At 47.2% G+C, this 23,907-nt stretch overlaps 1 protein-coding gene across 3 annotated transcripts in view; it reads right to left on the reverse strand.

The window, feature by feature from the left end:
- NOX5 (NADPH oxidase 5) overlaps nt 1–23,907 on the reverse strand; it is a 132,097-nt gene that overhangs the window by 8,592 nt on the left and 99,598 nt on the right. For 2 of the 3 annotated variants that reach the window (XM_017851142.1, XM_017851141.1), the window contains exons 4-14: nt 21,483–21,693; nt 20,026–20,260; nt 17,804–17,957; nt 17,376–17,554; nt 16,104–16,286; nt 14,320–14,452; nt 10,505–10,647; nt 6,361–6,405; nt 5,661–5,785; nt 5,289–5,370; nt 4,147–4,246 (exon numbers count right to left, since the gene is read on the reverse strand). In XM_017851142.1, the coding sequence (XP_017706631.1) occupies nt 4,147–4,246; nt 5,289–5,370; nt 5,661–5,785; nt 6,361–6,405; nt 10,505–10,647; nt 14,320–14,452; nt 16,104–16,286; nt 17,376–17,554; nt 17,804–17,957; nt 20,026–20,260; nt 21,483–21,693 (1,590 nt within the window). Of the gene's footprint in view, nt 1–4,146; nt 4,247–5,288; nt 5,371–5,660; nt 5,786–6,360; nt 6,406–10,504; nt 10,648–14,319; nt 14,453–16,103; nt 16,287–17,375; nt 17,555–17,803; nt 17,958–20,025; nt 20,261–21,482; nt 21,778–23,907 lie in introns of all 3 variants that reach the window. The other variant, XM_017851140.1, reaches the window with a different exon arrangement.

Raw genomic sequence — 23,907 nt, forward strand, 5'->3', positions numbered from 1 at the left:
TTTTTTGTATTTTTAGTAGAGATGAGGTTTCACCGTGTGAGCCAGGATGGTCTCAATCTCCTGACCTCGTGATCCACCCACCTCAGCCTCCCAAAGTGCTGGGATTACAGGCGTGAGCCACCGCGCCCGGCCAGGGTGTCTAATCTTTATCTTAGATCATTCTCTAAACTTTTTGATTGTCACTCATCAGAAAAAAGGTTGAGCATTAACCCCCAGTAAATATATCTGTTTATCCATGTTTGTCTCTACTTACAGCTTGTGTACATCAAAAATATATGTTGCAGGCCAGGTGCAGTGGTACATGCCTGTAATCCCAGCACTTTGGGAGGCCAAAGCTGGTAGATCACTTGAGCTCAGGAGTTCAAGACCAGCCTGAGTAACCTGGAGATATCCCATCTACAAAAAAAAAGAAGATTAGCTGGGCATGGTGGTGCACACTTGCAGTCTCAGCTACTTAGGAGGCTGAGGTGGGAGGATCACTTGAGCCCGGGAGGCAGAGGTTGCAGTGAGTGCCACTGTACTCCAGCCTGGGTGACGGAGCCAGACCCTCTCTCAAAAAAAAAAAAATGAAAAATTTACATTGCAGTAAAGTGAACCACATTTACCCTTCCACCTGAAACAACCAGAAAAACGTACAAAACACATGAAACAATGGTTTCCAGACATCGGTCAGCAGGTGGCACGGGACTGTCATTGCTGAGAGAAGAGAAACAGATGAAGTAAGCCCCACAACAGCCCTGCTTATTGCCTGTTGCAGTCTCCTGAGGCGAGGAGACAGAAACTGGCATTCACAGAGGCCGAGACAGCCAGAATACCAGGCGCAATACTGGAAAAGGGAACTGCAGAAAGGAAGAGAGGGAAGGAGCAAAGGAGAGAAGGAGAGATGCAGGGGAGGAGGGGAGGCAGGGAGGAGGCCACTCACTAGCTCTGGAAATCTGCATAGTTTCTCCCAAGTCCCTGGCTGAGCATTAATTGAATGTGTGAAAGAAAATGACCAGAAAAACTAGGATGGATGACAGCTCCAGCTAAGCAGCTGGGAATAGTTTGTGTTCCCACTAAAAGCGAAGAGGCTTTGCCATATATAGGGCATGAGGTAGAGTCCTACCCCACACTACAGACTGCTCTAGACTCACCCCAATAGAAGTTAAAAGTGGGCCTCAAGAAGACCCACAGTCTTACATAATTTAACTGTGCACCACAACGAAGTGCAGTACTATTTAAAGAAATAACACAAAATCCAGGCCAGTGGCTCACGCCTGTAATCCCAGCACTTTGGGAGGCAGAAGCGGGCGGATCACTTGAGGTCAGGAGTTTGACACAGACTGGCCACCATGGTAACACCCCATCTCTACTAAAAATACAAAATTAGCCGGGCGTGGAGGCGGGGACTTGTAATCCCAGTTGCTTGCAAGACTGAGGCAGAAGAATTGCTTGAATCTGGGAGGCGGAGGTTGCAGTGAGCTGAGATCGCACCTGAGCGACACAGCGAGATCCAGTCTCAGAAAAATAAAAAATAAAATAAAATAATAAAGAACACAAAATCCATAACACAACAACATAAAATTCATAATGCCTGGCATCAAAGAATACATTATCGGGCATGCAAAGAAGCCAGAAAATACAATTTAACCTGGAGAAAATTAGTAATTAGATACAGACTCGTAAGTGACAGAGATGATAGACATAATAGACAAAAATGTTGAAACAATTAATGAATGTGCTCAAGAACATCAAAGCAAAATAAAACAAAACAAATATGATGGTCGGGCGTGGTGGCTCACGCCTGTAATTCCAATACTTTGCGAGTCTGAGGCGGGAGGATCGCTTGAGCCCTGGAGTTCAATACAACCAGCCTGAGCAACATGGTGAAACCCCTTCTCTACAAAATACAAGGAAATCAGCCAGGCATGGTCATGCATGCCTGCAGTCTCAACTACTTGGAAGGTTGAGATGGGAGGATTGCTTGAGCCCAACCTGCAGTGAGGCACAATCACACCACTGCACTCCAGCCTGGGTGACAGAGTGAGACTCTGTCTCAAACAAAACAAAACAAAACAAAACAACAAATATGTCAACAAGAGAAATGGAGGATGTAAGAGAGACCCAAACAGAACATCTGGAGAAGAAAAATACAGTAACAAATGAAAAATACATTGGGTAGAATCAACAGCTGTTTTAAGTCCTTTGGCTTTTATGTACATTTCAGAATCAGTTAGTCAATCTCTACTTTTCAAAATCCTGCTGGGATTTTTATTAGGATGGGAATAATAGATAATGTGCTACAGAAGAAAAGATCAGTGAACTTGAAGACATAGCAATAGAAACCATCCAAAATGAAGCAGAGAGAGAGAGAAAGAAAGAGAAGAACAGAGACTCAGTGACCTGTGGGATAATATCAAACTGTGTAACTGAAGTGGCAAGAAGGGGAAGAGGAAGTAAACAAACAAAAAACAGATAAACATGTTTTTTCAAACAGCTGGAAAATTTTCAAATCTCATGAAATCTATAAGCCCATTACGCCAAGAAGTTCAATGACCTCCAAGTATAAGAAACATAAAACCACACCAAGGCACATCATAACAAAATTACTGAAAACCAGTGACAAAGATAGAAATTTACAAGTGGTGAGATTTTTAAAAGAAACATTGTGTATGGGGGAACAAAGGTAATGGCACCAATCATCTTGTCAGAAAGGGTGCAGGCCAGAAGACAATGAGGAGGTATCTTCAAAGTAATGAAAGAAAACATAATCAACTGGTGATAATATCTTTCAAAAATCAAAGTGCGATAAGGTGTTTGCAGTCAAAAGCCAAAAGAGTTTCTCACCAGCAGACCTGCACTACAAAGAACCATCAGTTCTTCAAGCAGAAGGAAAACTTTCCCAGACGGAAATCTCAACCCAAGCACAAAAAGTGTAAAGAACCCAGAAATGGTAAATATGTGTATAAAGATAAAAAATTTGTTTTCTGATTTTAAATTTCTTTTAAAAGATAATTGGACAAATGGTGGTACACCCATAAAATGGAATACCACTTAGCAATGAAAAGGAATGAATGACTTACTGATACATGCAACAACACGGATAAATCTTGAGGGTATTATGCTAAGCGAAAGAAGTCAGATGGAATAGACTACATATTATATGATTCCATTTATATAAAATGCTGTAAAAGGCAAAATTGTAGTGATAGAAAGCAGACCAGTTGTTGCCAGGGGTTACAAGTCAGGGGAGGGTGTTGACTGCAAAACAGGAAGAGGAAATTTTCAGGAGTAATGGAAAGAAATGCTCCATATTTTGATTGCAGTGGCGGTTACACTACTGTATGCATTTGTCAAAATGTCATTGTATTCATTGTATGCTTAAATTGGTAAACTTTATTGTATGTAAATTATACTTCAAAAGCCAAACATAAATTAGTGTGAATAAGAATCGTTTGAGGGGCATGTTAAAATGTACATTCCTGAGCCTGACTCTCAGAGAATCCATCTGATTTGGAAGGTCTGGGGTGAGTCCTAGGAATTTAAATTTTCAACATGTGCCTATTCTGAATGAAAAGATATGTCATGAAAAGATAAATTATAAAATAAAGAAATATATTTTATAAAATGTGAGTAAGAAAACAAAATTGGAAGGGAATCCTTTAAAATGCCTGGCGTCATCTGGATAGCTGGATGAGATTATGAGGGCTTTTTTTTCCCTCTTCTGTTTTTCAACTTTACAAAATATTACATTTTAATAGAACCTCCCCCCATCCTACTTCTCAAGATATGGAATAAACACCTTCTTAAAAAGACTGAATTAGCCTGGGCAATATAAGGAGATTTCCTCTCTACAAAAAAAAAAAAAAAAAAAATTAGCTGGAGTGGTGGCCTGCACCTGTGGTTCCAGCTACTCCGGAGGCTGAGGCAGGAGGATTGCTTGAACCTGGGAGTTAGAGGCTGCAGTCAGCCATAATCATGCTACTGCACTTCAGCTTGGGCGACAGAGTGAGACCTTGTCTCAAAAAAAAAAAGCCTCTGAGTTCGCTTAATGGTTAAATGGTTCATTTTAGGTTACGTGGGTTTCATATCAATAAATTATTTTTTTGAAGATGCTGAAAGCCCCTGTCCCACTCCCACTGCCCTCAGGCCCTGTCCCTCTCTTACCATGTTGAGTCTCCTGGGCCTGGTCCATCTCCAGTTTAGTCAGCAGGCTCACAAACCACTCAAAAGACTGCTGGTCTCTGTTGATCCAGATAAAGTCCACCTAGGGGGAGAGGCCCTTCAGCTCAGCGGCTGGGTCTCCCTCATCTGCAGGAGGCTCACATCTGTAATCCCTGGGACCCATATGACCACCCTGAAGTAAGCAGGGAACATTCACATACTCATTTAAGGGAGGGAAAAATCAAGACTCATAGAGGTGAGCAGCCATGCCCAGATCACAGAGCAGCATGGCACCAGAACCAGGTTTCTGACCCCAAGGCAGGGAAATTCTCTAATATCTTCTACTGTTTACAACAAACAGTGTGTTGAAATACTAGCTTAGGATAGCCAGAAAAACATAAATTACTTTTTAAGAAACTCTTCTAAGTGGCATATACAGGATGATGAATTTTCAAAAGGCAAACATGTTTTCATTATTATTTGATTATATTATTTTCATTATTATTATTATTTTTTTTTTTTTGAGACAGAGTCTCACTCTGTCACTCAGGCTGGAGTGCAGTGGTGTGGTCTCAGCTCACTGCCACCTCTGCCTCCTGGGCTCAAGTGATCCTCCCACCACAGTCTCCCAAGTATCTGGGACCACAGGTGCCCGCCACCACACCCAACTAATTTTTTGTATTTCTGGTAGAGACGGGGTTTCACCATGTCGCCCAGGCTGGTCTTGAGCTCTTGGGCTCAAGTGATCTGCCTGCCTTGGCCTCCCAAAGTGCTAGGATTACAGGCATGAGCCACCATGCCCAGCCAGTATGTTTTCATTCTTAAAACCACCATAGGGTCATGGATAGGTAGCATTATGGCTGTAACTGAATCCAGACTGCCTGGCTTTCAAGCTATGCAACCTTTAATGAAATGTTCAGAACATGTCTCAGAGGTGATGGGAACACTGAAGCAGGGGCGGGGCTCAGACATTCAGGAGGCACCAGGAGAACTCATTTAAGAGAATTCAGGGTATCGTGGGGAAAGAAAGATCCCATCAGGGATCACCTATCCGCTCCTACCTTTGCACAGGAGGATGGGCTCCTATTTTAGGAGGTGTCCAGGGGAGAAGGTCTGGAGGCCTGCCTGCAGGAGGTGGTACTCACCTTTTGGAGCTTCATGTTGTCTTGGACACCTTCGATCCAGGAGTGCTGGCAGTTGGGGCAAGTATGCTTTCTTTTCCGGTGCCTGAGGGGAGGCAGGAGGAACAGGTGGTAAATTTGGGGCGAGACTTTTCAAGACCCCAGAGAATAGTTCAGGGGACAGGGAGCAAGGGTGGGGTGGCAGAGTCCACTCTATGAGGAAGGGAAGGAATAAGACACAAAAAGGAGATGGGGGCAGAGCAGGAGAGGCAAGAGAGAAGAGCAGACAGAGACAGGTGAAAGGAGAGGAAGGAGAAGGAATAAAGGGAGGAGGAGCGGGGAGGGCGCCTTGGGGCTCTGACCCAGGATGCAGGCAGGAGCACACTGTTTGCCCACCTGTACATGATACTCTGCAGGATGGAAGCAAAGGGGGTGATGCCGATGCCTGCCCCGATGAGCACAGCGTGCTCAGAGGCGAAGATCCTGCGGGTGGGGGACCCATAAGGCCCATCGATGTAGCACTGCGCACAAGAAGGAGTCAGAGAAGGGAGATAACGGGGTGACGCTGGTCTCCCCTGCTACCAAGGGATGTCCCCAGGACTTCAGGACCCCCTTTATACGTAGAAAGACATCTCCTGGGCTGGAACCCAGGTCTAAGTGGCTCCCAATCCAGTGCTCTTTCCACATCCTGTGCTCTCAGCACCAGCCTGGGGAGAGCTCTAGGTGTTAGAATGCAGAGCTAGTGAAAACAAGGACTCGATTCGCATCCCAGGGGTGTGTGCCTGTTACTGCCGGGTGTGTGCCGTGGGTGCCCAGGAGACAGGGACAGAGAGCATATAGCCCTGTACGCTGCACACCCATCCTTGCTCCTGGAGAAGAGACAGGCCGAGTGTGAGGTGTGAGGCTGAGCACCCTTGGATATAAAGAGCAGGGGGAGGGATGTGGTTAAATGACCCGGATACCTGGATGTCAGCCCATGGGGATTTGAGGAGCTTGAGTACCCACAATCACAATAGCCCCTCCTTAAAGGCAAAGACTTCATTTCCTTTGGTTGGGGCAGGCGTTCTTGCTCATGTCCACCCCTGCAGCCTCTCACCTTGATGTTACAAAATTGGTGGTTCTCCAAAAGTATCTTGGAGCCCTGCAGGGAGTAGAGCAGAGAGTTATGGGTCTTGGAGTGGACAGTATTAGGCATTTCTTAGAAGCTTCTTTGCCCTTGAAGGAGAACATCAGGGATGTGCTGGTAAAGTGACTTCTGGAGAAGGGATAACAGTCTTGATTGTTAGCTTCTGCCCATTTCTGTGGTGTAAATCCTGCCCACCGTGGCTCCCACCATAACAACTGTGTTTAATAACCAGCTCATGAAATTCCTGAAAATTTATCAGTGGCTCCTATGGTCCAGCACAAGTCAGTTCCAGGGTGTGACTGGAAAGCACTCCCCTCCTAGCCTGAAATATTCTTTTCCCTCTGCCTGAAACATCCTTTCCTCTTCCCCAGCTGTCAAATTCCTTCAGTGCACACTGTATCTTTCATTGTCCAGCTTATCTGAAGTTGCTATTCCTCTTCGAAGCTCTTCCCACCTTCTCCAAGCAGAGAAGCCAGGGTCTCCCCTGGCTCACAGTTCCCTGGGCCCTAGGGCTTTGCTCTGGGGTTGCAGACAGTGTGCTCCTAGGGGGAAGAGAGCAGGCCTCCTCTGTCTTCCTCAGGACTTAGAGCATGGTAGACAGTCAGACAGCCCTGTTCGAGTCAGTATCTTTCCTTCTGGAAGGTGAAGGAAGCAGACCCCAGAACAGGCCTAAAGGAGCCTGTACTATTTCCTGCTCTGGTGCAGGAGGCAGAGTTAGGAGTGACCTTCACAATCATCCAGGCTGAGAGCATGGGAAGGACACGCCCACGTTCCCACAGAGCTCTGGTAGATCCTGGGTCTCCTGCTGCCTGTCCAGGATCGTGACATCATGCCATGCTGCTTCTTTGTCCAGAGATGACTGAAGGCTGCTCCCCTGGTGTGGGGCATGAACTCCTGGTGGTGGTTTGAGAGTTAGGCTATGAGACAGCTCCTCTCCTTTCAATTTTCTTTAGTCCTTCTGATGGCAACGAGAAAGCCTTCCATTCTGGCTAATGCATCTCTACCACTTCTCTAACACTTACTAACCTCTTCTCTTTTTTTCTTTCCTTTTTACAAAATGAGAAAGGAAAGAAAGAAAAGAAAGAAAGTGTGAAAGAAAGAAAGAAAGAAAGAAAGAAAGAAAGAAAGAAAGAAAGAAAGAAAGAGAGGGAGAGAGGGAGGGGGCGAGAGAGAGAGAGAAGGAAGGAAGGAAGGAGAAAGAGAAAGAAAGAAAGAAAAAAGAAAGAAAGAAAAGAAAAGAGAGAAGGAAGGAAGGAGAAAGAGAAAGAAAGAAAGAGAAAGAAAGAAAGAAAGAAAGAAAGAAAGAAAGAAAGAAAGAAAGAAAGAAAGAAAGAAAGAAAGAAAGAAAGAAAGAAAGAGGGAGAAGGAAGGAAGGAAGGAAGGAAGGAAGGAAGGAAGGAAGGAAGGAAGGAAGGAAGGAAGGAAGGAAGGAAAAGGGAAGAGTGTGGAGCACCACCTCTGGCTTGGAGCCTTAGCAGACAGGCCGTCTAGCAAGAATTTAATAACATTGATTCTCATTGTTTTTACTTTCAGAGCTATCCTGTGTTCATGACATGCAATACTAGTTTTCCACCAGAGATAATAATCTTAAGACTACTTTCGAAATACAATTAAGTTTAAAGTAATGTTGGGACGTAAGAGAAATATTAAGTAGAAAGTATTACTGGGGCAGTTATTACGCAAAAGTTGGGAAGGTAGCATGCAGATGATTGGCTTCAGAGACACCCAGGTGATGTGTCGTCCTTCCTGAACATGGCTTGACCTTAAGGCATGTTCCAAGGACGCATCATGCATGGGAAGATAAGCCAGCTGGCCCTCCTGCCTCTAGTCCCACCTTCCTCAGCCTTACTAGGCCACTATCTTCAGAATAGGCTTCCCACCATGTGTGAGTCTCCTCTTTTGTCTTCGTGTACACCAGGTCTTCGTCCTGCGGCCAGGGATCTCCCTTGGACCTGTAGGATGTCAGCTCCAGTGATGTCCTTGTCGGACACCACAACTCCCTGTGCTGAGATGCAGGAATGGATGGGTGGGGGCTGTATACTCTGCTTTGTTTCAAAACAGAAATTTCTTTATTATTTAAATCACAAATCAATAATGCTAGCTTTAAGAATACAGATATAGAAACTATTAAACAATAGTGAAAAAAGTATCAGAGCACATAACTACTCAGCATTTTCTCCGTGCACTTACAGATTTTTTTCTAACACAGACATACACGATACTTTTACATAAATGGAGCATACTTTTTAGTAGCCTGCTTTTTCCACTTACTACATCTTAACAGGTTTTCCAAGTAAATACATTTAAATTGACCGAATCGTTTTCTTAGGAGATTTAATATTCTATTGTAAAGGTGATCAGCAATGTATTTAGGTATTTTCCTATTGTTGGGCATTTTGATTAGCTTCATTTTCTCATTATTGTAAACAACCACCTTCTCTGAAATAGCACTTTTCCCATCCCTACCTCTTGACACTGACTTATTTATCTTTACAGCATTTATTATTACCTGACATATTATGCATATATTTTATTTGTTCATTGTCTGTCTCCCCACCAGAAGGTAAGCAGTGACTATGCCTATGTTACTTACTGATAGATCTCCAGCATCTAGAATAGAACCTGGAAAAAAGCAGATGCTGTGCTCCACAAATGTTTGCTAAATTAACAAGGAAATTACTATATTTTGTGTGCACCTGTCCAATTCGCTTTTCTTTTCTTTTTTTTTTTTTTTTAGATGGGGCCTCGCTCTGTTGCCCAGGCTAGAGTACAGTGGCATAATCTTGGCTCACTGCAACCTCTGCCTCCTGGGTTCAAGCGATTCTCCTGCCTCAGCCTCCCAAGTAGCTAGGACTACAGGCACGCACCACCACGTCTGGCTGATTTTTGTGTTTTTAGTAGAGACGTGGTTTCACCATGTTGGCCAGGATGGTCTCGATCTCCTGACCTCATGATCCGCCAGCATCAGCCTCCCAAAGTGCTGGGATTACAGATGTGAGCCACCACGCCCGGCCCCCAGTTAGCTTTTAAGAATACATTTCTAAAATGGAGTTGCTGGGCATGTAGGTATATATATTTAAAATGCTAACACATATGGCCAGGCTGCCTGCCAGAAAAGATTGTGCCAATTTATAGTGGCAGAGGTGACTGAGGTCCCAAGGAAACAGCTTTTAGTGTATCTAGCCCACTGATCCACAATGTGCCATGGCTCATCTGATTTTGAAAGTCAGCGTCCTCCTTCAGGAAGTTTCCCTGATTAACAGCCGAGAACGTTCTGCTTTTCCTACCTACCCCTGCATATCCCAGAGCTTTGCTCCTGGTGTGGTCCTGGAAAGGTCCTCTGGTCTGGCCAAGCAGGATCTCACCTGGATTTCAACCCTGGACTTTAAATTCCCCAATGGCAAGGCAGGATTGGGCCAGGCCTGGGGACGTCTCCTATGGCAGGGTTTTCATATGTTAACCTGTCTCCCAGCCATGAGGCACAGTCTACTTAGTTTGAATTCAGCCACCCTCAGCCTCAGTGTCTATTCTTATTTCTTTAGCAGTTGCTCTGTCTCTCTCTGTTCCTCCAAAACCTTGATGGCACCAGCAGCTCATCAGCTTTATAGGTTTCATCAAGGATCAAAAGAGAATAACATTGCTGATGGTGATGATGATGATGAGGGGGTCCACCTGGACCTGCTGCCTAGTTCATGCAGTACTTTATGTGCATTCATTCAGTTGGTTTTTTAAATAGTCATAAAAGAAAGGTAAGTAACAGAGGAAACTACTTCTATTTTATAGATGAACAAACCAAAGGACATGCCCAAGGCCACACAGTTAGAAAGTATCAGAGCAGAGACCTGGAGATGGGTCTTTCTGATTTCAATTCCCACTCTCTTTCTGTTGCTCTCTCCCCCATCTAATGGGGGACATCAGACTGGGAAGGATCTGGAGTGGAAAGACTTCGAGAAGGTTCTTGAACCACGGAGTCAGCAGTTGCCTAACCCCCTTGTGCTGCCATTTGTGTATACAGCAGTTGCTCAATAATTGATACTCACTGAGAAGAAGGAGGCAACTTGGTCTCTGTGGGCTTGCCAGCAGGTTGGACACCTTCTCTCCAGTAGCCACCTACCTTGGACAACCTTTGGCTCTTTCTCATTGTCACACTCCTCGACAGCCTCTTGGAACCACAGTCCAGGGGGTCTGATACCTTGAAGGACTCATATAGCCTGTTTGTCCACTGGCCTTGGGACCGGATGTGCAGCCAGATAGTGTCTGAGCAAGAGAAGAGTGGGAGGGGAAAGGAGGTCCATAGTGACCGGCACCAGGGAGCAGGCCTCACCCCACCAGAGGGATTGGTGCTGGGCCTCAGCCCTTCAAGTCCTGGTTTGAATGTCCTTCCTCAGGACCAAACTAGCAGCCACAGCCACAGGACTTGGACAGTTGATCTCTTTGGGACAGACCTTGAGATCTTTCTTGATGAAGTCAACCTGAGCTTAATAAGGGTACAGACTCCTATACCAAAGAAAGGATCAGAGCAGCTCACTAGGAATTTTCTAAAGGTGGGGACCTTGCCACCTCCATCAGGCCAAGGTCTCACCAAAACAGGCCCTCCTGCTAGTCAATGGCTCTGCACATAGTAGGTGCTCAGTCCATGGTGGTACCAACTGCTTTCATGGTATCCATGCCTGGAATGTAATTACTAAGGTCCTCTGTTGAATGAATGACTTACGGAAATGTGGTGTGAGGTGATGTGACTCTTCTGCTGAGTGGTACCAAATAGAATCCACAACATCAGAGTGAGGAGGATGCAAGAGATCTCCTGCTTTGAACCCTTGTCCTTGTCCTTTTCCTTTTTTTTTTTTTTTTTAAACCACGGATTCTTTTAGCAGTCCTGCAAAGGCAGTGGATAGTCTCCTTCTCAGAATAAGGGTCTAAATACATGAAACAGGGATGGCCAACCTTTTGGCTTCCCTGGGCCACACTGGAAGAAGAAGAATTGTCTTGGGCCACACATAAAATACATTAACACTAACAATAGCTGACGAACTAAACAGAAAAAAAAAAATCACAGAAAAAAATCTCATCATGTTTTAAGAAAGTTTACGAATTTGTGTTGGGCCACATTCAAAGCTGTCCTGGGCCACATGTGGCCCAAGGGCCACGGGTTGGACAAGCTTGACATAAAGTAATACACAGAGAAATTACATATGAATCCAGTTATAATTAGTTATCAAAATGTTAAAAAAAAAATTTGTGACAGGAATCCATGTGCTTCTTTGTTAATACATGAATTAATGAGCTCTAGCAGTCCCCAGCGAGCCCTGGGAATCAGAAGTAGTAGTGAGCATAAATACTCTTGAAGCATCGGCCGCAGCTGTAACACGATAGAAAGACATCTATGGTTTTCACTGTGAAAAAGTCAGAGGTATCATTGATGCTCCTGGGGTTTGTTACTCACATTTATCGTTGAAGAAAATGCTAAATTTCAGTTAGAGGTTAGTGAAAATAAAGACGTCCCATTCAAGTTGATGAAGGAATTCATGACCTGGTGTTACCATGTATTTTACAGAGGCTTAGAGAGGTGCTTCGCAGTTTTATGAGGAGTGGATTGAAAAGTCAGGACTAGAGCTCAAGTTCTAGGATCCTAGCTCCATCCACCTTTCTGAAGTTTCCTCCTTCATTTGGGCATCAGCACCCTTAGGCGCTTGCATGCCTTGGCTACATAAATGTACCCTGAAGTGCCTCAAGCAATGACTCAGACCTAGGAAGTCTCCAACAATGGTGGTTGAATTCATTCAGCCACAGTTGCTAAACTGAGTCCCACTCCTGAATCCAGTCAACAAGCTCTGTAAACAAAGTTGGTATATTTACCAGCCCCCTACATGAACCCTTTCAGCTCAGGGCAGGAGATTCTCCCAGGGTCCAAGAACAGGCAGATTCCAAACTGAGACCCAGAAGAAATCCCTTCAAGAAATGGTGAAGGTCAGGCTCATGCCTGTAATCCCAGCACTTTGGGAAAGGCGGGTGGATCACCTGAGGTCAGGAGTTCAAGACCCAGCCTGGCCACTATGGTGAAATCCCGACTCTACTAAAATACAAAAATACAAAAAAATTAGCCGTGCATGGTGGTGCATGCCTGTAATCCCAGCTACTCGGGAGGCTGAGGCAGGAGAACCCAGGAGGCAGAGGCTGCAGTGAACCGAGATCATGCCACTGCACTCCAGCTTGGGTGACAGAGTGAGACTCTAGAAAAGAAAAAGAACTGGTGAAATATAACAAGTTTGGAAAGTTAGGGGAGAAAAAGAATGGGTGAAATACATGACACACCCATATAATATTAATAATAGTCAATAACCATATTAGTATCCATACACTGGAATACCATGCAGGCACAAAAAGGAAAAGCTCTATCTTCACTGATATACAAAGATCTCCATGACATACTACTGCTATGAAACACTGCCTCTAGTGTGAGCCCATGTATACAAAATCTCTCCATCTGGTTAGCCAGGTAGATAGAGAGAGAGAGCTGGAAGCCTATTCACCAAATAATTGGCAATGGTTTCCCTTGGATAAAATTATTTGAAGGATTCTCATTTTCTTCTGTACATATTTTGATATTGTCTGAGTTATCTGAGAGCACAGACGTTCTTCACAAAGTAGAAAAGAAAAGGAAAAAAATAGGGAGAAAATAGCCTCACCCTCTCCAACCTCTACCTTTGTTCCATGGTACATTGAGGGCACAATTCAGGTGATTCCAAGGTAGGGGGTATGCAGCCCCACATGTGGAAACCCTGGCCTTGGGTCTACATTGTGAGCTGAGGGATCTGGGCCAAGGGTCCTGCTGGGCTGGGTCTGGGAGGCATCCTGAGTGACACTAAAGCTTGTAACCAGGATGAGTCAGAGAACCCCCAGCACGCAGGGCCAGGTAACCCTCATGAGGCCAAGCAAGGGTCTTACTGTAATAGGTCACTCAAGGCCTTCCCTGTTGGAAATGTCAGTGCAAGCCACCCTTGCCATACTTGGAGGCACCTCTCATGGTGGGAAGGCCAATCACTGGCCTGGCCAGAAGGGCAGGGGTCCAGGTGGCAGCTCCAAAAACAGCCTGGGACTGGAAGGAAGGCACGTGCATGGGTGAGAGTCAGAGGACAGCTGAGCAAAAGCATCAGCTGAACTGTTCTGTGCGTGCTGAGGACCCAAAAAGCAGTGGGAATGGTTCAGGGCTGGAGGAGAAGGGTGTGAGGGATTCTGCTGCCTTGGGGCTCTATAAGGCCCAAGTCCAGGTGGGAGTAGGAAAACCTAGTCTCCCATCACAGCCCTCTTAAAAACGCCTATATCCTCTCCTGAGCCAGCTACTCCTCAGCTTAAGAACCATTCATGGCTCCCAGTTGGCTGCTCCATCCATCTGGATTCCAACTTTGCTTCTGAAATCCTCCTTAGTCCCATCCTAACTCTAACTGGCTTTGCCAGCAACACCACCTGCCTTTCATGCTCTTTTTCTCTCTCTGTATGTCCCTCCCTTCTTTCCTTGCTACTCCACCTGCCCACCCACCCCCTCCCCATAGCTCTAGCTATAGGAGACTCTTCCGAGTCTCCAGGCGCTCATGTTTTCACTTCTGCTTTTCCCTCTGCCTCCTCCCCACCTCCTTCCCTATCTGGTAAACTCCTACTAGCCACTCAAAGTCCAGCTGAATGCCCCTGTGTCTGCAAAGGCTTCTCCCCACCAAGCCAGGCCCTCCCTGTAAGACGTCAGTGCAACTGGTACAGCCCTTGCCACGCCAATCGGTGTCTGCATGCCGGCTCCCACTTCAAAGAGAGCTTTTTGAAGCTGACTTTGTGTTTCTGGCCTTGTTCAGTGCTGTGTTCCGAGTTCCCAGCCTGTACTTGGCCCACAACGGGAACTCAGTGACTATGTGCAGAGTGACTGGAGAAGGTCGCCATTACCTTTCTGCTCAGGAGCACTGCTGATGGTGAAGGGGTGCCACTCATAGCGAGCGATGGTGGGGATGTTCAGATACAAGTAGTCACCAGGTCTATAGTGAAAAAAAGGGGGCCGCTTGATGAGGAGATGAGTGACCTGGGAAAGAGGAAGGAGATCAGTATCATTCCTGCAGGCCCAAAGCCACCAGGGGCTCCAGGATAAGAGGGCAGAGGCTGGGCTGCCCTCCTCCTCCATAAAACAGACATGCCCCGAGACACGACACTCTTCTGTGCTTCTGAGTGGGGGCCCACCTCAGCAGCCAACCTGCCGATCTGGAAGTGGGCAACAATCCCAGAGGGGGCAGCCAGGCTGCGTCTGAAGCGGGGCCCCTGGTTTTACCCTGCTTCTCAGGGTGTAAGCACTGCTTTTTAGTGGACCCTCTGTGACGTGTCCCTGTGATGCCTCCCTGGCTGCTCCAGCCCTTTCTTGGAACTTCGGCCAGTGCTTGGCCAGCATTCCAACCACCAATGGGCATCTCTCCTTGGACAACAACATCCTTCCAGACAATTGCTTCGGAGCACTGTGCTATCTCTAGGCCTCACAGCAATTGTATGAGGCGGGTATTATCTTCTCTCTACTTTAGGGAGGAGAAGACGAGGCTCAGAGAGGTTAAATAACTTCCCAAGGCCACCGGGTAAGAAACCGTGGGATCTGAATGCAGCTGAGGCTATTGGATGCCAGAGCCTAGACACACAGCACAGCCTCATTCTTCAGCTTCCCAGGTCCTCCAATGCAGTGTGTCCAGAGCTGAGCCCACCTAGAACTGCCTTCCTTTTCTCTATAGATGATACCACTCAGACACCTGGGAGACGTCCTAGACTCCATCCTCTCTGGTGCCACAAAACATAACCAGTTGCTTCTTGAGTCACTCTGTGATGTGTACCTGCCTACATCCCATGGCCACTGCCTCAGTGTCAAGGCCCTCATGAACTCTCATCTTTGTATTTGCAAGAACCTCCCCACAAGCCCCCTCCAAGTCACCTTCCACAGAGCAACTAAAGAAATCTAACTAGAGTATAAATGGTCCCAGCTTAATACCACCATCTCCTCCCAGCATGCTCAGGGGTTCCCCATGGCCTGCAGGGTGGGTCTCCCAGCTCAGGAGGCCCTTCATGAGCAGGCCTTACTCACCTCTCTGGCTTCCTCCTGGAAACTTGGCTCCAGCTATGCCTAATTACCTGTGGTCCCCCAAGCACAGTATACCCTTTCAAATTCTGTGTCTTTACCATACAGTTCCTCCTGCCAGCAATACCCTTCCTTGTCTTCTCTATCCAACAAACTTCTATTCATCCCTCAAAACCCAATATGGCATCTTCTCCCTTATTCTGAAGCTTTCTCTGACCTCCCAAAGGACAAAGGGTTTAATACCTCCAGCAACACAGCCCTGCACTGTAATGAAAGGGCTAGCTCCCCTAGAAAGCAGGACAGTGCAAAACCTTCTCTGTTTCTCTGTAACCTAGTTCAGGGCCTGGTACCCTGTAGGCACTAATGCTTACTGAGCTGAAGGAGAATGTTCTCCCCAAAACTGGATTTTAGAGGTGTGTTGCCTGCCCTGCCATTCACCTTCCTAAAGTCTCCCTCCTGGAGGGCTGGACTGGGTCTTCCATTTTGCTTGTCTCCTCCATAGCAACGGGGCTGCAACTACACTATTCCCTATTTCCTTGGGGGTCTGATGGGGTACCCAACTGTTCTACCCCACAAACTGTCCCTTGGAGGAGTTGGAAAGGCTCCCCCCAGCCCTTTGTACCTTGGAGGGGAGGAGGTTGACTTCCATGATGCACACGGCTGCCATGTGGGACACTGCCAGCCCGATGGCCTTCTCCAGGAAAAACAAGATTCCAGGAACCAGCAGCCACTTCCAGAAGTTGGGCCCATGAAAGATGAGCAGAAGCCACACGAGGAGGTAGGATAGGTGAGTCCAGTAGAACACCTGTGGGGGTAGAGGGGCAGTAAACTTCCAGAACTCAAGGCCTGGGGGGTGGAACAGAGCCAGAACTCAGGGTTATCCGCAAAGCCAGGACAGTGCCCAGAGCCTTGACTCTCTCCTGGGGATGGAGTTGGGTAAGAGGTTGGGGTTAGGAAGCTTATTTTTCTGGGGGCTTGGCCAAAGGAGGCTGTAAGGGAAGATTCCTGATACCAGAGGCAAACATCTGAAATATCTGCCTGGAGAGGTTCTGGGCAGAGTGGAGTGCCCCCACAGGGATCATGAGCATCAGTATCCCTACCCCCTGACCCACTCTCAGAAGGAAGAAAGGAAAGACAGCAATGGCTTCCTAGGAGTGGAGAAGAAATAGCAGAAGACAATTTTAGCACCCGCTAAAGCTTTGGGATCTTGAGCAATTTCATTACTTTTCTGAGTGTCAAATTCCTCATCGGTCAAATGAGGATTCTGATTCCTACTTCAAAGGCTTCTTGCTGGCCCAGAGTAGGTAGGTGCTCAGTATATATATTTCTGATGTGGCCAGGCCAGGAGATAGTCAAGCTCTCCAAACCAAGTCCTCTGTGACTTTCTGCGTCTTGAGGACGCTGGAGAGACAGAAGCAAAGATGGAACTAACATTTTCAGAGCACCTGTGTGCTAGGTATGCAGTTAGTGGTTTTACATGTATTATCGCCTATAATTCCTAAAATAACATAGAGAATTACACCTCCATTTTACAGATGAGAGAACTGAGGCTTGGAAAGGTTGAGTGACCAGTAAGCAGTGGAGTGGGGATTCAAAACTTGCTGAGCCTATTGTCCATCCCCTCCCTGTGCTGTTTTAAGCCCACTTAATCCAAATAGGCTAAAGGGATAAGCCAGTAAAGAGGCAGACTCCTCCACAGCAAAACATCTACACTTGGCAGACATAAACCACAGTCCAATGGCAGAACCCAGCGACAGGTTCCAAATCACATGCAAGTAATAGGCAGACCAGCTTGGGACCTTCCTGGGCTCTGCAGTAAATCAGAGGGGACATGGAAAGAAATGAAAGTAGAACCCTGGCCTTGGGGGAAGCAAAAGGGCAGGGACTGCGGCACCTCAAAGTGGCCACTTCTGCGGACGCAGGAACTGGAGCAGATGAACATGAGGAGAAGGAGCAGCAGCAGAGCGACACCCGTCGGGGAGGCCGAACCATGTACCCAGCCAATGCCAGGCCGCGTAGTGAGCAGCAGCTCCCAGAACTGGAAAGGGCTAGCCTCCACCTGAGCCTGGAGCACTGAAAACAAGCTCGGAAAGGTTGAGTGACCTCAAGACCAGTTCTTCCCACTCCACCTTCCCTTTGGAATCCCCACCCTGCACCATCAGATACTAGCACAGGCAGAAACTTTTGTCCAGAGCGTTGGCTTATTCAGGGCACTCCTTCTCTGCCCTTTGGGCAGGCAGTACACATAGGGGCTGGGCCCCGCATTCTGGACTTGAGGCTGCTCAAGCTTCTCCCCGACCCAACCCTGCCCAGATCACTCACCAAAGTTCACAATGTGGGCCACGGTGTGCACGAGGGACAGCCCCACCACCACGTAGCCCATAAGCTGGTGGAACTGGATGTTCTGGTCCAGTGGTAGGACTTGAGCCAGCCACGTGGCCCGCAGCCAGGTGAGGCAGCGTCTGAGCATCAGCACCTGGCCAGGCAGAGTGGGAGAGAGCCCTGCCTCACTCTCTGTCTGTCTTGTCCTCTTTTCCCAGCCACCTCCCTGCATCCTCCTGAGCCAGCTGTGCTTTCTGAACAGGACACTCACCAAACTCCCCTGCCCATGCCTTGCTGCTTCCCTGGATTCACACCTGAGACCACTAGAGGAGGGTCTCCAGAATTGCCGTGGGAAGAGAAAGTTACAGAATGTCTATGTGTATTAATTTTTATCTAAACACATGAGAAACATCTATGCTTTCACTAATATTTAATACATGGGCCAGGCACAGTGGCTCTCTCCACTAATCCCAGCACTTTGGAAGGCTGAGACAGTAGGATCACTGGAGCCTAGGAGTTTGAGACCAGCCTGGGCAACACAGCGAGACCCCTGTCTCTATATAAAAAAAAAAATTGCTTAATTAGCTGGGCAGGGTGGCACTCACCTGTAATCCTAGCTACTTAGGAGGCTGAGGCAGGAGGATTGCTTGAGCCCAGGCGTTTGAGGTTACAATAACCTATGACCACTCTACTGCACTCCAGCCTGGGTGAGAGAGAGAGACCTTGTCTCAAATAAATAAAATATCTCTGTTGACTTGGTGTCCTCATTTAGTCCATATGTCAGATGGGCACGTGCTGTGTTAGTTCTCGAGGTGCCTTGCATGAGGACCAGACTTTCCCAAATGCAGAGTGGTTGACCAGGGTTCTCTCATTGCTCATTTGCTTTCAGTATATTTATGTTTGCCAAGGATGTGGACTTGTAGGGTACAGTATTTGACTTTACCAAAACTAAGCTAACTACCCCTCACAGGAAGGACAAGTAGCTTTAAAAGTTTCCCAGCAGAGAAACCACAGATTAACAGTTGTGCTAGTAATGCAAGAGCAAATGACCAAGAAAATAAATCACACGTCTCCCACTCCTGGAATGAAGTCTTTGTCAGCTCGTTGAGCTGTTAACACAAAACCCACTCTAGGGATGGGTACCCCATTTTGCAAGATGTGATTATTACACATTGTATGTATCAAAACATCCCATGTATCAAAACATCCCATGTATCAAAACATTCCATGTATCGAAACATCCCATGTACCCCATAAATATCTACACCTACTATGTGCCCACAAAAATTAAAATTAGCAATTAAAAATAACAAAAATAAATTTAAAATAAAACCTACAAAACACACTCTAACAAGAAGCTGATATCCAGAAGCGTATCTGATCTAGAGATGGGCATCCCTGCTCATCAGTGATGAATCTTCCCCTGTAGTTACTTTGTGCCATTAGTCTATTAGCTAATGATAATAGGGCATGCATATAAGCATATGTTTTGTTTTAATGGTAGGAGTTGTGTGATCAAAAACTCTTAGAGGTCAGGCGTGGTGGCTCATGCCTGTAATCCCAGCAGTTTGGGAGGCCGAGGAGGGCGGATCACCTGAGGTCAGGAGTTCGAGACCAGCCTGGCCAAAATGGTGAAACCCCATCTCTACTAAAAATATAAAAATTAGCCGGGCGCAGCGGTGGTCACCTGTAATCCCAGCTACTGGGAAGGCTGAGGCAGGAGAATCGCTTGAACCTGGGAGGCAGAGGTTGCAGCAAGCTGAGATTGCGCCATTGCAACTGGGAGACAAGAGCGAAGCTCCCTCTCAAAAAAAAAAAAAAAAAAAACACCTCTTAGAGACCTCATCCAGGAGCCAGAGAACCACATTCCAACTCCATGGTCTGGTATTCAAGGCTTCTTCTAGGATTTCCTCTTGAAGGCGGACCTGCACTGGGGTCTACCATAGGGGAGTTGTGAAGATCAAATGGAGCGTGCTCAGCACCGTGCCTGGTACATAGTGCACAAAATTGCCATCTATGTTATTATTTACCAACTGTGTGACTGTGGACAAGGTACTGTCCCTCTCTGGGCGGCATCCTCCACCTCTGGGCATTGGCCCAGCTGATTTCTGAGGTGTCACCCTGCCCTGGCATTTCAGGTGTCCTCTGTGGGTCGCTCTGTCTAGGAGGAGCCCACTTCGGCTCCTAACATTTTCAGAGCACTGTATGCTGGCAGAGCCTACCACGATGAAGCTGCAGTCGAAGTTGAGGCACTGGCCGCAGCCCTTGGCCACCATGACGCTGGCGCCGAGGTGACTGTTCGCGCCGGCCGCCAGCGCGAAGAGCAGCACGTGGAGGCCTGCATAGGCGGCCAGGCAGAACAGGTGACTGCGGTGGTTGTGCCAGTAGGCGCGGGTCAGCTGGCGCGGCCGGTGTGGGCGTGGGCAGGGGGCGGGGGCCACCAGCCAGTGGGCAGCGCTGTGAAAGAGAGGCGGGCTCCGCTCAGAGGGGAGCGGTGGGGCGGGGACCACCCATGTCTAAACTTAAAGACCCCCTCCAGCTGTGGCCAACCAAGTCTGGCAAGCAGGCTGGCTTTCTTCACACCAGGAATCAGAGAGGTCAAGTGGCTTGGTCACAGTCGCACAGCTCTGTGGAGTTGAAAGGGGACTCCGGTCTGCCTAATGCCACAACCACGGCTATTTTTATTACTTCTCTTTACTTTCCAATTTTAAAAGAGGCAATGGAAGAATCTGAGATATGTTTTGGTAAGTAAGCCCCAAGAAAGTTGATACGCAGGTGCCCAGTGCGGGGGCTCACGTCTGTAATCCCAACACTTTGGGAACCCAAGGCGGGCGGATCACCTGAGGTCAGGAGTTCGAGACCAGCCTGGCCAACATGGCGAAACCCCGTCTCTACTAAAAATATAAAAACTAGCTGGGCGTGGTGGCTGGTGCCTGTAATCCCAGCTACTCGGGAGGCTGAGGCAGGAGAATCGCTTGAACCCAGGAGGCAGAGGTTGCAGTGAGCTGAGATCATGCCACTGTACTCTAGCCTGGGCAACAGAGTGAGACTCAGTCTCAGAAAAAAAAAAAACAAAAAAAGAAGTTAATACACAGGAAGAATGAACTACAAAACCGGCTCTATTCAGAGCCTGGATTCGGACAGACTTGGGTCTTGTTGTTACACTCTTATTTTCTCCACAGCACTTATTAATTTTGTGCTGCTCTAGTTTGTTTGTTTATTGGTGTGAATGACCTGTCTCTCCGCCTGGAACGGAGTCCCAGCAGGGTGGAGACCTCATTCACTGCATTATTCAGAACAGTGCTGGAGCATAGAAGTTGCTTAAACATTTATTGCATAAATAACTACCTTTGTTAATTATTTGTGTGATCCTAGGCAACTTAATTCAGGCGAAGTAACTTCCTTTTTAAAATGAGTATTGCTATAAAATGCACTGGTATATGCAAAAGTGCTCAGCACACAGTAGGTGCCTCATACCGTGAGTTGATTCTGCAGACACTGCAGGAAGTGGAGGCAATGAAGATAGCTGCCATGCAGGACACTCAAGAGTGGGTTAAACTGGCAGTGGAGAGGCGGGGCGGGGCGGGGCGGGGCGGATCCGCGGTGAGTTCCTGCCACACTTCCGACCAGGAGTCTAACGCTGCCGCGGACAGTGCCAATGCCAGAGACCTGGCCGTACCTGATGGTCAGGTTCTCCATGACTCCGGGGAAGCGCTGCAGCTCGTCCCGGAGCTCCTCGAAGGTGATGGCCCCGTTGCCGTCCTTGTCGGCGGATTCGAAGAGCGCCAGCGTCAGCTGGTCCAGCTTCTCGTCGGGCAGCGAGATGGCGCTCTCGCGCAGGCACGACTGCAACACAGTACGCAGCTCATCCGGGTCAATGGAGCCGCTGCCTGTCCCGAGTGGGGATGAAGCCGCGTGGGAGCCTGCCCCAGCACCCCACTCTGTACCTGCAGATGCCCCCTGCCATGCACACACTGCAAGAAGTGGTGGGCCTCTTCTGTTTACCCACCTCCAGCTTTCTGCCCATCAGCTCTCCTTGCGGGTATAGACCATGCAACTGAAGGACCAAATGCCACCCTCAGCTCAGAAACCTTCCATGATTCCCGACTGCCTAGCTCAACAGCAATGGACGCCTCCCCACGGGTGGAGAATCTTTGGCTTCAGTGGATGCCTGTCTCCAAAATCTGTAGCTTCCTAAATACTACTCAACTTCCAAGACCATCTGCCCAGAAAATACACCTGCTTACTTAATCTATAAGGGGCTGTGTGCCCACAGCCTCAATTATCCAAAGGCACACTATATGTGGGTTAGTGCTGAGGGAGTGTGCCTTGTTCAACTTGGAGCAAATGCTCTGTTCATCACGTTGTCCTGAGAGGGGCCACAGCTATTCTGTGACCATTCTGGTCCAGCGGTGTGGCCTTATGTAAACATGGGCGGTTGAAAGTGATGGGATAAGCAAGCCAAATCTACCAACAGAGATGAGATTTTTCCGTTTTTATTTTATTCTTCCTGAGCAGCAGAGCCCATGATTAATGATTTCTTGGCCTGCTTTGGATGTGGACACACCCAGTGTGGCATCCTGCTCCTGCCCCTCCTTAACTGTGCAATAGTGGGCTCTAAGTCCTCTGCGGTAGTGGACCTCACTTTGCTTATCTCTAAAATGAGAGCAATCATTTCTCCCTCTCAGAACTGGTTCAAGCAAACTAGATGATGGTAAAACACCTCATGCAGTATCTGGAAGACAGAAACTGCATATACATGGAAATTCTCATTAGTGTTGTGACTTCGGCCCAAGCCAAAGTCCATAATCACATTACGATGCAAAATCTATTAGAGTATATTATACCACTCTCCAGTCACACCTCCCGTTCTGCTTTCCTAGTGAAGAGCCACGATGGCAGCAGGTTTCTGGACTCATCCAGAGGACCAGTCTCCCCCTGGCCCCTTCATGGCCTCTTCTATCTGCTTTAATCTCTCTGTTGGCCAATTTCAAATCCAGGGTCATCCTTCACAATAATTCTCATACACACATTCTCCTTCCTTCTCCCTGTAACCTTTCATTCTACTGACTCTAAGAATATCCCATCCCTGGGTGAAGCCAGCTACCTGTTTCCTGCCCTCCTGCATCAGGGCAGCAAAGTGAACATTGCTGAAGAAAAGCTTTTCAGAAGGCAGGTCCATCCCTGTGAATCCCTTGCTCAACACTTTTTGATGGCTCCCCATTGTGCATAAGTTAACTAATTTAACCTTCCTCTCAACCCCATGAGTATGAAATATTATTATCATAATTCCTATTTGATAAATAAATTGAGGTACAGAGAAATTAAGCAACTTGTCTAAGATCATATAATAAGTGATAGAACTGAGATTTGAACTTAGGTAGCTTGTGCTTAGAGTCAAATACTACACGATACTGCATTATACATACAGTGGAGTATAATGCAGCCACTAAAAATGACACTATAAGTACAGTGAGTTACCACTTCACACCCATTAGGATGGCTGTTATCAAAAAGCAGAATAGAAGGCCAAGCACAGTGGCTCACGCCTGTAATCTCGGAACTTTGGGAGGCCAAGGTGGGTGGATCACTTGAGGCCAGGAGTTCGAGACCAGCCTGGCCAACATAGTGAAACCCTGTTTCTACGAAAAATACAAAAATTAGTGGGCATGGTGGCAGGCACCTGTAGTCCCAGCTACTCAGGAGACTGAGGCTGGAGAATCACTCGAACCTGGGAGGTGGAGGCTGCAATGAGCTGAAATCATGCCACTGCTCTCCAGCCTGGGTGACAAAGCGAGACGCCATCTCAGAAAAAAAAAAATGCAGGAAATAAGTGTTAGCAAGAATGTGGAGAACTTGGACCACCTGTACATTACTGGTAGGAATGTAAAATAATGCAGCCACTGTGGAAAACAGTAAGGCAGTTCCTTAAAAAGTTAAAAATAGAATTACCATGTCATCAAGCAATTCCCCTTCTGGATATATACCCAGAATAATTGAAAGCAGGAACTCAAACAGATATTTGTGCACCAATGTTCATAGCAGCATTAATCACGATAGTTAAAAGGTGGAAACAGCCCAAATGTCCACTGATTAGTGAATGG

This window comes from Rhinopithecus bieti, unplaced genomic scaffold, assembly GCF_001698545.2.
Source record: "Rhinopithecus bieti isolate Rb0 unplaced genomic scaffold, ASM169854v2 scaffold_31548, whole genome shotgun sequence".
Taxonomy (NCBI): Eukaryota; Metazoa; Chordata; class Mammalia; order Primates; family Cercopithecidae; genus Rhinopithecus; species Rhinopithecus bieti.